The sequence below is a fragment of the Ipomoea nil genome, unplaced genomic scaffold (genome assembly GCF_001879475.1).
Source record: "Ipomoea nil cultivar Tokyo-kokei standard unplaced genomic scaffold, Asagao_1.1 scaffold1266, whole genome shotgun sequence".
Lineage (NCBI taxonomy): Eukaryota > Viridiplantae > Streptophyta > Magnoliopsida > Solanales > Convolvulaceae > Ipomoea > Ipomoea nil.
The window spans coordinates 596,240-612,368 of NW_017617694.1; the positions used below are offsets into that span (position 1 = coordinate 596,240).

At 35.8% G+C, this 16,129-nt stretch overlaps 1 protein-coding gene across 1 annotated transcript in view; it reads left to right on the forward strand.

Annotated features, from left to right (window-relative positions):
* The window catches only part of LOC109184598 (probable leucine-rich repeat receptor-like serine/threonine-protein kinase At3g14840), a 43,176-nt gene extending 27,136 nt beyond the window's left edge, over positions 1-16,040 (forward strand). The window contains exons 1-24 of the mRNA XM_019334618.1: positions 6,419-6,605; positions 6,717-6,894; positions 10,684-10,755; positions 10,836-10,904; positions 10,993-11,064; positions 11,176-11,247; positions 11,346-11,417; positions 11,527-11,595; positions 11,681-11,752; positions 11,878-11,949; positions 12,041-12,109; positions 12,259-12,327; positions 12,453-12,527; positions 12,720-12,788; positions 12,875-12,913; positions 13,000-13,034; positions 13,117-13,490; positions 13,587-13,782; positions 13,994-14,128; positions 14,277-14,395; positions 14,519-14,729; positions 14,805-15,042; positions 15,436-15,586; positions 15,699-16,040. Of these exons, the coding sequence (XP_019190163.1) occupies positions 6,503-6,605; positions 6,717-6,894; positions 10,684-10,755; positions 10,836-10,904; positions 10,993-11,064; positions 11,176-11,247; positions 11,346-11,417; positions 11,527-11,595; positions 11,681-11,752; positions 11,878-11,949; positions 12,041-12,109; positions 12,259-12,327; positions 12,453-12,527; positions 12,720-12,788; positions 12,875-12,913; positions 13,000-13,034; positions 13,117-13,490; positions 13,587-13,782; positions 13,994-14,128; positions 14,277-14,395; positions 14,519-14,729; positions 14,805-15,042; positions 15,436-15,586; positions 15,699-16,004 (2,937 nt within the window). The 5' untranslated portion in view covers positions 6,419-6,502 and the 3' untranslated portion in view covers positions 16,005-16,040. Of the gene's footprint in view, positions 6,606-6,716; positions 6,895-10,683; positions 10,756-10,835; positions 10,905-10,992; positions 11,065-11,175; positions 11,248-11,345; positions 11,418-11,526; positions 11,596-11,680; positions 11,753-11,877; positions 11,950-12,040; positions 12,110-12,258; positions 12,328-12,452; positions 12,528-12,719; positions 12,789-12,874; positions 12,914-12,999; positions 13,035-13,116; positions 13,491-13,586; positions 13,783-13,993; positions 14,129-14,276; positions 14,396-14,518; positions 14,730-14,804; positions 15,043-15,435; positions 15,587-15,698 lie in introns of the transcript that reaches the window.
* Positions 16,041-16,129: the final 89 nt, after the last annotated feature.

The window sequence follows — 16,129 nt, forward strand, 5'->3', positions numbered from 1 at the left end:
TTCTTTCAACTCTGCTGTTCTATTGAGGAGTCTGAGTGCAGGATGTTTGATGCAATATCCCCTTTTGGCTAAAAAATTTAGACATATCAAATTCAAGACCATTGTCTGTCCTTATGCTCTTAACATTAGTTCCAAATTGGATTTCAATCATTTTACAGAAACTCACAATCAGGCTTCTAACTTCATACTTCTTCTTCATTAGATATATCCAAACTGCTCTACTGTGGTCATCAACTATGGTGAGAAAGTAGTGGTGACCATAGATGGTAGCAGTTCTATAAGGTCCCCAAATATCCATATGTAACAAATCAAAACAAACATATGAGATAGAGTTACTAGAATGAAATGGAAGTCTTTTTTTGCTTTGCAAGATGACAACAATCACAAATCAAATTCTTATTCATCTTAATTTCTGGATTCAACTCATGCAACATTTGAATCTTAGAATGTGAGGCAAGCCCTAATCTAGCACGCCACAAACTACACTTATTCATATTTAGAACTAACAGGAGAAATCAGATGATATAGCTCATTCTTGATCTTAGCCATTCCAATCATCTTGCCATGGATAGCACCCTGTATTATACACTGATTAGTGTGCAATTTCATGATGCAATTGGAACCTTTAATGAGGGCTCCCACAGATATTAGATTGTATTGAAATCCAGGGACATAAAGAGCATTATGCAAGATGAGTTCATCAGACAGATACACATATCCAATGTAGGTAATTCCTACTTGTTGTCCATTAGGCAAACTAACATACATGTTCTGGACCTTTCTTTGGTTTATCAATAGGTCCAGACTACACACCACATGGTGAGTAGCCCCACTATCTAATATCCACTCATTTTCTCTGAAATTTGTTAAATTGAGTGAGGAATTTGTACCTTCAGTTTGTGCCCTTGGCATGAGATTATCAGAAATAATGTTGGCCTGTACTTCATGAGTGGAATGATCAAGAGGTGTGTTTAAGGATCCCTTATCATGTGATTTTTGTGCCTAAATGAACTCTAGAAATTTCGTGAAGTCTCTTTGAGTGAAAGACATTCCTTCATTAGAGTCTGATTGTTGAACTCCCAGGGGTCCTTGAGTGTGATTGACAGGCCCTTGATTTCTTGATTTTGGTTTCCAACCGGGTGGATATCCATGTTTCTTGTAAGTTGTAACACTTGTCCTCTGTGTGTCCTATGAAGCCACACAAAGTGCATATAGGTTTCTTATTTCCACCTGTAAATTTCTTGAAGTTTTGTTGTTGGTTACTGCCTGCTCTGGATATTAGAATGTTGCTAGCAGTACCCATTTCCCCTGCCTGATATAACTGATTTGCAATTCCATTTGCACCAATGTGGAATTGTCTTTCTTGCTGAGCAATCATAGAGTATGCATCACACACATTCGGCAAAGGTCTCATAAGCATGATTTGTTTCCTTGTCCCTGTAAACCTGTCATGCAAACCAATAAGAAATATGGACAGCTTGTCCTTTTTAGTCTGCTCATTCAATTCATCGATCTTTTTGCCACATGCACACTTCATAGTGCATTCATAGCTCACAGAAGGTCTAAGAATCTTAAGTTCATCCCTTAGTAGCTTCTGTTGAGTGAAGTATTCATTGAGAGAACTATCACCTTGCTTTGCTTGGTAGATATCACACTTGATTTCCGCAACTCGGAATAGATCTTGTTGGCTGAATCTGCGTTTTAGGTCTCTCTATATTCCATACGCAGTATCGATCCAAAGAACGCTGTGTCCGATTGTTGGAGAGAGGGATCGAACAATATAGGAGACTACCATGTCATTGCAACGCTCCCATACATCAAATTTTCGATCATCTCTTCACTAGTAGAGAATTGACCATAAAAATATGACAATAGACGTCTGTAGTTGTAATCAAAGATCTGGTAAAGTAAGACAAAAATTACGCGGTGGCAATTTTGTAAATATTTGAACCACTATACGCGTCATTACTGTACTATTAAAGACGCTTCTAGTTATTTCATTTTTTAATGATATCATATACACTTCTTGGATTGCTACTAAAGACTTGTATAGTCTACTTAGAACAATAAAATTATTTTCTAAGTGTTTCTTGTAAGTTATTTTTTGAGCTTAGCTTCTTCTAACTTCTAGTGAAACGACCACTTCTTCTTCTTTGGATACGGCTTTGGATCTGCGACGACGTCTTCCTTCTTCTTGCTAGCAGCAGTTGACTCCGGCAGGTTCTCCGAGGCCTTCCTTCTTCTTTCTGAGCTTCCGGCGGCGGAGGACGGAAATGGCGAGGTATTTAGGTTTCTGAGCTTCCCGCGACAGCAGCAGCTGAAGCTTTAGCTTCTATTTTCTTTCTAAGCTTCCGTTTTTCCTTCTAGCTTCTTCCTAGCAGCGGTGGCTTCTCCGATCTAATTTTATTCTGAGCTTTCGGCGGCGGAGGATGGTAAGGCAGCTCTCAGCAGCTCCGACGGCGGAGTGACGGCAACTGAACACATCGGCGGCAGCAGGGGCGACATATCTGGTACGCACACTCCCTTTAATATTATTGTTTTTATTTTTGTATAAATATTATTATTTATTTATTTGTTTGTTGATTTTATTTATAATATATTATTTATTTATATATTATAGTATTAAATTGTGGATAGATCTGGTTGCTTCAGATCTGAGCCGGTAGGTGCCATATATAGCCATAAAGATCTCCAGCTCAACAGCAACATATGAAGCCGTCTTCTTGCTGAACCAAAGTAAAGAATACCGTTGAGTTCTCTCAGTATTTTATCTCCTTCTTTGCGGCTTCTACGCGACTTGACGACTCCGGCCAGCAACGCAGACTTCTCTCAGTTCTTTGGTATATGTTCTTCAGCTGTTGTAGCACTTGGTGTGTATGCTCGTAATTAATACATCTCTTTTGAAATGATTGTTTTAATTTCTGGATAAAATGTTTTGAAATGAATTATACAGCACAGAGATTCCAAACCTAGAATTGATTCTGTTGGTGCCAAGCTAATCACTGTTGGCTTAGACGAGTAATATGGTTCCTATGAGAGGGAGATCAGGTAATTTGAAGCCCAATAAGTAATTTTCTGCTTATTAGTCGTCAAGGATGGAACAAAATGAAACTTAAAGCTAGCTAATTATTTTTCTCCATATCTTCTTGGAGTGTAGGTAGTATTTTTCTATCAGAAAGCAAGAAGAGTGTGAAGCTTGGGAACATTATATTGGGCTGTGTACGAAGGGTCTTGAAGGTGATTTTTCTGTTGATGTTGGAAACTCTGGGTGGATGGCTCCTGAGGTAGCTAGCTTGCAACTTTAGTTTCTTAACCATCCATCTAATCAAATCTATAAGATGTATGTATGTGTCTGCCTGCATCACACACACACACACACATATATATATATATATATATATATATATATATATATATATATATATATCACAGGTGTATAGTAGGGAGCAGCATGAAATCAGAAGTATAACACAATCATAAGAGCATCCACATTTGTTGGGGAGAATAGGGGGATAACGTAAGAGTGATTAGGAAAGAGAAGATGGGAGGGGAGAGAAAAAAAAGAAAAAAAAAATGTTAAATATATTGAAAATTTAATTTATGTTGAATTTGTGAATTGTTATTGTGAATTATAGTTATTACTGTGTAGGACTGTGGTAGTAGAAATGTATAGTTTTTTTGGAAAAAAAGTTATATATATATATATATATATATATATATATATATATATATATATATATATATATATATATATTACAATTTAAATATTTTTAATTGTTATTATATTTTGTGTTGAATTCTATAAATGTTATTTGATATTCAAAAATATATAAATGTTATTTGTGTAATAGAATTTTCCGTTAAAATTAATGAATAAAAATAATTATTTTAGAATAATATATAACAATAGGCGTCTTAAACAGACGCCTATTGTTATTATTTTTTTATATTTTAACAACAATAGGCGTCTTTACGCTTAAAAGTAACGACGCCTATTGTCCACTTTACGAGTCATTGAGGTAAAGACGCGTAAAGTTGGTACCTTCCGTGTCTCCGCCATACGCGTCTTTACTGGTAAAGACGCGTATTACTGTTTAGTAAATGATCAATTTTGTACTAGTGCTTGGTGGTTTAATTTGGTGATGGAACCATCAACAAACTTCAGTTTGTTCTTACACGATAACGCAATTGTCATGGCCCATGCCCAGGGGTGGTATTTAGGACCATCTAGGGGTGTAGAGACCAGCACCAGAGCTGGATTCTCATTAGGGTGTAAAAAGTAAGGGTTCGACTGAGATTGAGGATCAAACGTTACCTCTGCTGCTGAATTGGGTTCAATTATTGAAGTTGATGGAGCAGGAGGGACCTGGGACGAACTTCCAGTCGCCGGAACCCCTGCCGCATTATCCATCGGAGTTGTTCTTGTTCCGATCGAAGGCCACGTTGTTGCCATCCTTGAGAATATGCTTCGATTTTCTCCTTCTCAAGGCTTTGATACCATGTTGTGCAGCTGGAAGATAACTGCTCATTGAACTCAAGAGGATTGAAAGAGTGAAAGATGAATGAATTTTTGTTATTACTTTTGGAGAGAAAGCTAGACTGGTTTATATACATCGATAGTGGAATAAACTACTGCTAACAACTATAACAGATATCTAACTAACTCTACTGCTAATTGATATAGACTACTGCAAAGATGAGGGCTGCTTCTGACTTGAGCAGACTTGCTGATCGATAATTTATCTCCTATAAGAATTAGTGGCGGATCCAGAAAATTATTTCAGTGGGGCAAAACATTATAGTTTGAAAAATAATGAAACACTTAAGAAATATAGTTATAAATATTATTGGATATAGACGAAAAATAAAACACATTAAAACTTTTTTAAAATATTCATAACAAAATATGAAACATAATTAATTTGATAAAATAATTCAAATAAAAAACACATTATAAATTACACATTTCATTATTAATATAAAAAATTTATATATATATATATATATATATATATATATATATATATATATATATATATATATATATATATATATATATATATATATATATATATATATAGACTTGTACCCAAAATATGGATAGACCGTTTGGCCAGAAATCTCCTCATAAGCTTTTAAAGCGCGTATGACTTTGCATATTGCCCCCTGCCTCCCAGTACTGAAAATAATAACATCGTCCGCGTAAGCTAAATGATGAATATGAGGAGTACCAGCAGGCTGAGAAAACCTAGGGACCCCCTCGTCGTGATGGACTCAAGTAAGGTACATTGAAAGGATCTCAGCTCGGTAAATCCATTTTTATTGTATATTTTTAAATATGTACGTAAATTAGTTGTTTTTTCCTTTTTCTTTTTATATTTTCCCTTTGTTTCTTTTTCCTTTTTCTTTCTCGGCCTCAAAAAACAACAGTCTGGCAGCGAGCGGCCCACACAGCCCATAGTCGCCGCCGTAGCTACCCACACTGACCACAGCCGCCACAGCCACAGCTCGACGCTGCTCCGCCGGAAGCTCACTACAATTGCCGTCGTCCCAGCTCCACGTTGGCTCACCGAGATAGTACAAAGTCGTCGGAGTTCCGCCATTATTAGTTGTTGTCACTGCTCTGTCGGAAATAGGGGACGCCGCCGGGGAAGAGGGAACTGTTAACCGGGGAAAACTGCCCACGTCGAACGAGAGGGAGGGAGGCTTTGTTGCGTTGCCTCGTCTTGTTCACGCTGGAAGAAGACGAACCAAGGTCCGAGCTTGGTGTCGCCGTAGATGTCGTTCACGTTGGAAAAAGAGAACGTCGTTGGACTTAGCCGCTATCCATCGCTAGTACTTCAAATCGATGGAGGGTCTCGCTGGAGCTCGTCTGTCGCCGCCGCTACTGGACGCCACCAATAGAGTCCACTTCTATCTCTGCTCGCCACCGGACTGTTGTTTGTTGAGGCCGAGAAAGAAAAAGGAAAAGGAAAAAACAACTAAATTACATATTTACCCCGACTTAACGGTGTACACTAACGGGGAACCACAAGTCCGTTACGGGAGGGGCTATATGTGTGCCGTTTTGATAATTGAGGGACAACATTTACACCACTCATAATTCAGGGATGACATTGATAATTGACATATTATAGAGAGGTATTTTTTACAATTTTCACTTAATATGACAATGACGGTCATTCAATAGACCAAAAGAAAAATGAATGCATGTGTATTGGACTAAATGCTTGTACTAAATATTGACTAAACCAACAGCGAAGCACTAAATATTGGACTATATGGTTTAAGATTCTATCTTGCACCAAGGGTTACGCCACTTCCTCAAAAAGTCATTATTATATTGTCATCAGCCAAACAGTAAAGCCATAAATATCTCATTCTGGGTCCACTTCCCCACAACTAATTGTAACTCTATCATGTATACTATATTAAATATATAAAATCACACACGCATATATGTAAGAAAAAAACTGAAGCTGATCTTTCCCAGAGTTCAAGCATGTCAGCCTCCATGTTCATAATCCTCATACCAATTATACTCTCCTTCTTCTTCTATCCTATATTTCTTGAAGCACAGAGTGGGCATCTTCCTCAACATGAACGTGAGCCTCATCTCTCTCTGTTGTTTTCTTAGCTTGCTGATTATGAATATTTACATGCAGATTAAATTACATATTTATTAACAAGTAGCTTTTGTTGAATGAATATGGAAGTAAATGCACTTAAGGAAATAGCAGATCAAGTGGGGAAGAAGGATTGGGATTTTAAACTAAATCCTTGTGACAAAAACTCAAACTGGATGACACCACAAAGGAATGATATTCCTGCGTACAATAATACTCTCACTTGCAATTGTAGCTTCCCTGGTGGTATTTGCCATGTTCAAAGCATGTAAGATTTTCCTTATACCCAACTCTCTCATTATATTACTCTCTTTTTCAATTGCAATACATAATTTCTTTAAAACTTATATAAAAAATGATATATAAATAGAGGGGGCTTCAAGAGCATGGCTTAAGCAGTTGTTATACAGTAGATCATGGTCCACACATCGCCGTGTGGACCATGATTGTCGAATGACTTAATGTTACTATGATGAAACTAGTGTATGGAAAATAAACTAAAACAGAGCACTTTAAAATTTAAAATATATTATAATTCATTATTTTAATTTTTTTTATCTTACCAAAATAAATTATTTTAAAGTTTTTAAAAATATAAAAAAAATCATGATAGAATATGTTGGAAAAAATAGCTTAAAATGACATGTTAAGTGGCTATTTTTGTGGTACAAATATCAGTGGGGTCCACTTCCGATTTGGGTCGGGTCAAAGTGGATTCGGATTCTTCGTAGTGAGACGAAGAGATCGATATATTGTACGCTCAAAACGGATAATGGGTGAATGAGATATTGATTCTCAAAGTAGACCCATTTGAGTTGGAAAATGAAGGGAAAAAGTGAGCTTGATTCAAGCCCGAGCTCGTGTCCGCCGGCACATGCGGGCACGAATGTCGTCCGGAAATTGGTTGGCCTTGCGGGCTAAGTTATGCCAAACTTCGGTACCAATTTTCCAACACACGCCATTGAGGTTTCGGCCTAGTGGCCGAAACTTGAGAAGTCTCGGCCTGCGAGCCAGGTTTCGGCCTAGTGGCCGAAACATGCACCCAATGGCCGCGGGCTAAGTTATGCCAAACTTCGGTACCAATTTTCCAACACACGCCACTGAGGTTTCGGCCTAGTGGCCGAAACTTGAGAAGTCTCGGCCTGCGAGCCAGGTTTCGGCCTAATGGCCGAAACATGCACCCAATGGCCGAAACTTGCAAGTTTCGGCCACCTGAGGCCTTGGCCGAAACTTGCGAGTTTCGGCCTGGTGCCCGAAAGTTCGGTCTTTTCGTGGCTAAACTGAAGCTCCTTCTGTGACCGTTGGGGTTTTAATTCAGCTGTTACGGAGTTAATTCTTTGGAATTAATTCCAATTTTAATTTTGAATTAAAACTCAAGGTAGTGGTTGCTGTTACAGGAGTTGTGGGGTGCCTTTTAATGCCAAAATAAAAGCTATTTAACTTCTTGATCCCTATATAAGAGAGGGTAGTGAGAAGCAGTTTAACACACAGAAAGAACAACAAGCACACTACACGAAACTTTGTTTTCCAGCTTCAAAATTCTGCTTCTACTCCTTCTCTTTAGCCTACTGTGTTCATAGCCGTGTCTTGCTCGCCGGATTCCTTGTTTGAGTGCTCAAACATTGAATCACTAGCAAGTTTTATCCTGGGAAACCTAGGACACAACGCTCCTAGCATCTTTGGGAGGTGGCAAATAAGGTTTTAAGGAAAGAGTGCTCACTTGAATCTTGCAAAAACCCAACACCAAACACTAGCCAATTTTCTCCATCTTTCCTTCCCTATTTCTTTCCAGAAAAATAATAGTCATATTTTATTTGATTATTATTTTTTTTTCTACCAACGGTTTCCTACAGAATACACCCTTCCTCGCCAAATTAAACTTGTATTATGTTAGTATATTACACATACATGTTGCAAGTCAAATGATTTTTGTTGGGCTGTGGCTTGGAGGGTCGAGTCCATCATCTTGTCATCAGACCGTGACGCTAACTGTTACGCAAATATAAGGAGATAAAGTTGCAGCTTCACTACTAACTATACCTTTTGGTGTAGTGGTAAGTGTTTAATCTTATAACTGGTATCAGGGTAAGGTTACGGGTTCAAAGAAAAAATTGTGTGCAAACTTTGTAAAACTCTATAAAAGTTCGTATATGATAATCATAGTATGCATGGTGATGGAAAGAAGGTTGCGAAAGGTGAAGCTTTCCTGGAATGTTGTTCTCTGGTGAGGGTATATTGAACAATGTGCGGCTAAGCACAAGTGTGTAAGAGCCATAGAAAGCTAGGTGTCAAGACTTAAACAAAGAGCATTATCAAAGTAATAAGTGAATGTAAAGCAACAAGTAATTATAAATAAGCAAGTACAATATAATGACCCTAAGTATAGGAAGTAGTGTAATGCATTGATCATGATTCTTGGAAGATGTTTCCATTGTCAAGCCATTATCATGGTCTATTTGGCCTATCAAGTAGTAAAGTCCTACTCTCATAGCAACCTCGTATAAGCGGAAGCAAGAGTAGTGTTGATCTCTAGCCACAGTAGATATTCTTGTTGTGTTGCCTCTTGAGCGGTAGACCGTTAGCCATATTTGTCTCATACTTGACTCAGAACCACATATATGGTGTATTGGTGTCAACGCCTAGTCAACTTGTACCACTTAATTAAGGCCCTAATACTTTTGTTCAAATGCGGCCGCCCCTCCCGTGCGGCCACTTGACAAAATACACCAATAGTGTTAACAAAAGGCACCAATAGTGTTAGGAAAGAGCCAGGGGCGGAGCCAGGATTGAATAGTGCGGGGGGCAACTACGGTTGAAATACTAAATCAAATACATTGATATCCAGTTAACATATTTCAAAATAATCATTACATTACAAATTTAATAAAGTTTAGAATAAATAATTTATAATTGAATCTATATTAAATTATTTTGTAATATGCTTTTCAATGCACATTGCTTTGTACGGTTGAAAAAATGAAAACATTCACGCATGTTTTAAAAAGACCATTGATTATTCTTGAAAACTACCATCTTCACAACATAACATAATAGCAATTGTTTTTTTAAATACATATACTACACAATTTTTACATTATTATGAATGTTAAATTAAATACAACATTTATCACGTAACCACAAATCTACATAATTAACCAAACAAATGCACCTTCATATCCATTATTTAGAATAAAACAAAACCACTATTTAAAATAAACAATAGAATATGAAACAAAAATTAACCAAACATGTAGTTAGAAAAAAAAAAAAAAACAGAAATTAACTTGAAAAATATGCATAGATTTTAATGACAAATTATCTTGTTATAGCGTATATACCGCATATATGTATGGTTCTAGAGAGAAAAACTAGTAGGTAGGTTAAATGAGGTTTAATTTAAATGTGAGTCAACAATATAGTGAATACATAATTTGATATTGGAGACAACGGAAGATGTTGAGAAGATGAAGAAGTTTATAACTTAACTTAGCTTGTAGGATTAATTTATGTGAGAGGGGGGCCAAATATTTTGAAGGAACAACCAAATTTTAATATTTTATATAATATTTTTTAAAAAAATTTAATATTATATTTAATATATTTATAAAAAAATGGGGGAAGGGGGGTCAAGGCCCCCCCTTGGCATACCTCTGCCTCCGCCCCTAGAAAGAGCACAACAATGAAGTGCACAAATACATCAAAAAACACAAGAACCCAAAAAAATGCACCATATAACTCCCCATCCCTAATGGTGTATTTCCAACACTGTGGGGTGCTTTTATTCGTACCTAATGATGTGTATCTAATTTGTGCATATTTTTTGTTATACATTTCCTAACATGGATGGTATATATTTGTATAACTATTAGTGCAACCGCACTAGTTACACGGGAAGGCGCGGCCGCACCTGGACTCAAGGCCCTAATATATAATATATACTCCGTAATATATATTATTAGGGAAAATCTACCTATACATCATAAATAAATTTATGTATTGCAAAAAAATAAAAATAAAAATTGATTATAATATATATAAGTCTTTGTTGTGTAATCAGAATTTTGAAGGGACAGGATCTGCAAGGTGTTCTTCCTCCTGCGTTAGTGAAGCTACCCTTTCTTAAGATAATGTACCAATACTTTGTACATACGCAAGAATCAGCTCATATTATTGATATTCTTGCTTGATTATTAGTGTTATTTTTTGAAGTGAATTGAGTCGCAGCTACTTAAGTGGTACAATTCCCCCTGAATGGGCTTCCATCAAATTGGAATATCTGTAAGATGTCTTCTGTATTATAAACTAAGCTATACAAGTGTGAGCCATCTTCAATTCTTGTCCATTCTAAAGAAGTGAAAATTTGCAGATCTGTTACTGTGAATCGATTGTCCGGACCAATTCCAAAATACTTGGGAAATATAACAACTCTTATACATTTGTATGTTCCCTTGCTCCTCTCACTCTGCTTACACAAGTAAAACTTTTGTTAACTTGTTCAGAGGAACTTTTTAATGTTTGGGTTTTGTTGTAACAACAAATGATTTTTCAGAAACTTGCAGAACAATATGTTCAATGGAACTGTTCCTCCTGAGCTGGGGAAACTTGCCAACCTAGAAAATCTGTAAGCCTTTTACTTATCTGTATGTTTTCAAATATATGCTGACTTTAAATGTTTTGTTCTCATTTGTTTGATGCTTTCTTTGTTTTTGCTTTTTGTAGCATTCTTAGTGATAATTACCTCACAGGAGAATTGCCAAAAGAACTTAATGCTCTCACAAAATTAACTGAGCTGTAAGTGCATTGTAATGCATATTCGTAATTTATGAACCTCTTTTCTCGTTTCTTTCTATAGTTTATGTTGACTTGTCATATGTCCTCGCCCCTTGGGAAAACAATGCAGTAGGTTTAGCAGGAATAACTTCACTGGGAAAATTCCTAGCTTTCAAGGTTTGGAAAACCTTCAAAGACTGTAAGCATTCAACTCTAACTCTTTAAAATTGAATTGTATGGATGAAACCGTCTTTAATTAATTTATTGACAAGCATGATTGGCAGAGAGCTTCAAGCAAGCGGTTTTGAAGGACCTATACCAGAAAATATTTTTGTACCAATAAGCTTGACAGAACTGTGAGTTAAGGTTTCCTTTGACGATTTAGCTAATACTCATGTTTTGATTATAGATTTATAGCACAATTTTTCTATGGTTAAGATCAACAAACTAAAATTTAGTTGTCAATAACACGAATTTGCAGTAGAATCAGTGACCTAAATGGAGGCGTCTCCAGATTTCCTACATTTAACAACATGACAGGCATGACAACATTGTGAGTAATACATTTTCTTTCCAAATATGAACTTAAGTTACTATGAATCGGTATTATTTATGAAAAAAAAATTAATTAATTTTGGATGCAGAATGTTGAGGAGGTGTAATATTTCTGGGAAGATACCTGATTTAGCTAATATGACAGGCTTGCAACAACTGTAATTTCCGCAACTTGAATTTTGTTTTCATCCTTTTCAACTTGAACTCCATTATTAATATCATAATATTAGCTTAGCGTTGTTTTTTCTTAATATTAGTGAAATATACTTCTCTGCTTTACTGTTTTGCTGTCGTATTAAATTTGCAGAGATTTGAGTTTTAATAATCTGGAAGGACGGATTGATGATCTTCAAGGTCTTGATAAACTGCAGTACCTGTGAGGAACAAATCAATTTTGGTGTTAACTGTTATGCATGCATAAGATCGAACTTCCCTTCTATTCGGGCATTTTGTTCTAATACAAAGCTAATCAGCATTCTTAGTTCTGTTTCATATTCTCAGGTATCTAACGAATAACTCGCTCAGTGGGCAAGTTCCTCAATCTGTTCTAAATCGAGATATATTAAATGTAGTTAAGTAAGTTCAGTCTTATATATACTCGACTTCATGTAGTTCAATTATTATTTATTTTCCATACTAGATTTTCCATGGCTTTTCCTAATTTTTTATGATGATTTTTATCGAAGATTGTCGTATTTTACATCAGCTCTTTTCAACTAATACTCTTGACATAAAAAGCACTAATAGAATTTAAAAGACGGTGTGCAGTTTCGCGGATCTTTCATACAATAATTTTGAGGAGAGCTCTGTGCCACCGATTTGCAATCGAGAAACTCTGTAAGATTTTGTCTCTTCTAAGCATCTACTCTTTCGAGTGTTCCTTCAAATATGCATCATTTTTTACTTTCTCATTTTCTTGTTAGAAACTTGTTCAAAAGTTATAATGGAGGAGGAGAAAACGAGTAAGTTTTAACATCCTCTAACAAACTATGAATATAGTGTCACTCCAAAGATTTCTTAACTTTATCCCGCTTTTGGATTTGCGTAGAAATATTGGAAATTGTCAAATGAAGTGCACAAAAGGTAAGCACATGATATCACAATACATTTATACATCAAATGTTGTAAGGTTGATGTCTAGCTTGTTTTTTCATTTTTTCTGCAGATTGGTATTCATTTCACATCAATTGTGGTGGACGCAATGTTTTGATTAATGGCACTACATATGACGCAGACGATGATTCGGGCCCTGCAAAGTTTGTTTCTAATAGAGAGAATTGGGTAACTAGTAATACGGGGTACTTTTGGGATAAAACTATATCACCACTTGACAATACAGCAACAAATAAGTCTATCATCACGGGAAATGACTCCGAAATCTACAAGACAGCTCGCTTGTCGCCTTTATCTCTAACATATAATGGACGGTGTTTAGCAAATGGAAACTATACTGTGAAACTCTATTTTGCAGAGATAGTTCTGAGAGATAATAGATCTTTTCAAAGTCTTGGAAGACGCATGTTCGATGTTTATATTCAGGTCTACTGAGAACTTTACATTTTAAATTGATAACTTCAATAGTTAAGTGATATCCATTTCACTATAGGCTATAGCTACCGTTTTTATTGGCTACAGGGCGAAAGGAAATTAAAGGATTTTGATATTGAAACTGCAGCACAAGGAGTTGATAAAGCCTTAGTTAAACAATTTCATGCAGTTGTCAGAGATAAAACTCTCGAGTTGCGCTTTGAGTATGCTGAAAAGGGAACAACAGTAGTCCCACTTCCAGGAGTATATGGCCCTTTAATATCTGCCATTTCTGTGGAATCTGGTAATATTAGTCATGATTCCCATATAGCACCAATGAGGTTAATTAGATTTTTTATTAATAACATATAAATATATAGTTTTTTTTTTTTAATTTTAAATATGGTTAATGTATAGTTACTCGATCTTACCCAATTTTGCAGATTACTTTTTCATTGTTTCTGTTAGTTAAAAGATATCTCATTCACTCTCATGTTTCGTCTACAAACCTGCAGATTTCAAGCCTCCCAAAAATATGAAGGCTTTAATCATAGCTGTTGCAACGGCTTCTTCTTTGTTTCTTGTTTTCACAATTCTCTGTTTTGCTGGGTGGAAGATCTACACTAGAAACAAGACCTCAAAAGAAAGGGGTAAATTCCTCATTTAATTTCAATTTCGTTCTAATTAATTTTGTATGGGAAACTTTGACATTGTGACAATCTTAAGCTTGTTCATCCCAAAAACATTTTTTTCCATGCACTAGCAATTTCTCTAAAGTCATACATTATCCTAGTGCAGAACTACGAGGCCTTGATCTACGAACTGGACTATTTACCTTAAGACAAATTAAAGCCGCTACAAACAACTTTGATGCTTCAAATAAGATTGGTGAAGGTGGATTTGGACCAGTCTACAAGGTATGGAGAAATGAGAATATGCACAATATGTCAATCTTTTAATTCATGCCTTTAATTTTTGGACTTACAGTAAATGCTTATTTTAATTTGATGATCATGGTTTTTCATTGTGTATAAAATCAGGGCATATTATTGGATGGTACCGTTATTGCTGTGAAACAACTCTCGTCAAAATCAAGACAGGGAAACCATGAATTTTTGAATGAAATAAGCATGATTTCTTGTTTTCACCACCCTAATCTTGTGAAACTTTATGGGTGTTGTGTTGAGGGAACGCAATTGCTGCTAGTGTATGAGTACTTGGAAAACAACAGCCTTTCCCATGCTCTTTTTGGTAAATTTGAAATCTTAATTTTTTCGGCTGCAATAACAAAGACAATAAGTATTTTGACTTAACAGTTAATTATAGGTCCAGAAGATTGTCAACTGAAAATCGATTGGCCAACCAGACATAGAATCTGTGTCGGTGTTGCAAAAGGTTTAGCTTTCCTACATGAAGAATCAGAAATAAAAATTGTTCATAGAGATATTAAAGCTACGAATGTGCTTCTTGACAAAGAACTCAATCCAAAAATTTCTGACTTTGGTCTAGCTAAACTTGATGACGGTGAGAATACACACATCAGCACAAGAGTTGCTGGGACAAGGTAAGATCTTATAACAATTTCTTGTTGATTTTGTATTTCCAAATTCATCATATAGTTGAAAGAAATTGTATGTTCCATCTGCTCGCTTATCATTTCTTACTCATATGCTAAAACATAAACAGATTTGGTTTTAATTTTAAAATTTCATCCTTGTCAAAGGGATGAAAAACAGGCTATATGATCACCAGCCATGTATAAAGAGGCAAATATTTTTAACTGACAGAATTAATAAATGGCTCTTGAAATAGTAAATATTATAATAAAATATAGTAAATTATAATAAAAAAAATATTATGATATTTTTAATTTCATCCTTCTTTTTATGCTACTTTGCATTGTTTCTTTCCAGAAAAATACCTAGTAACAATTACTCTTTTTTCTCTCTCTTTACAGAGGATATATGGCTCCTGAATATGCATTGTGGGGCTACTTAACATTTAAAGTTGATGTTTATAGTTTCGGGGTGGTGGCACTGGAAATTGTTTCTGGCAAGAACAACGTGAAGTATCGTCCTAATGAGAATTGCATTTGCCTCCTTGATTGGGTGAGATATTAGTACTACCAAACTTATAATTCATTGATTGCAAACATATCAAACTAAGTGGCCTATTCTTATATTTTGTTGTGTTTTGTCGTATTTAATGCACAATTTTCAGGCACTTGCTCTTCAAAAAGAGGAAAATCTAATGGAGCTAATTGATCCAAGACTGGGTTCTGATTTTGACAAAGAACAAGCTCTCAGAATGGCCAAAGTGGCTTTGCTTTGTACTAATCCTTCCCCAGTCCTTAGGCCATCCATGTCTGCAGTTCTTAGCATGCTTGAAGGCTGTGATGATATTCCTGAGTACAAATCTGACCTACATGAATTCAATCTTCAAGCAATAAGAGATTGTTATGATGGAACACCACTCGGATTAAGTGATTCTCCTTACAAAGTAAATTTTTCCTCAGATGTAAATTAACAATAAAAAATTGTTATCTTTAAGAAATTCAAGAAATTGACTAGTCTCCACTAGCAGGAACCTCTCGCCTAGGCGCAAATTATATCGTGGATCAGGATTCATAATGTACAAAATTTATGTTTACA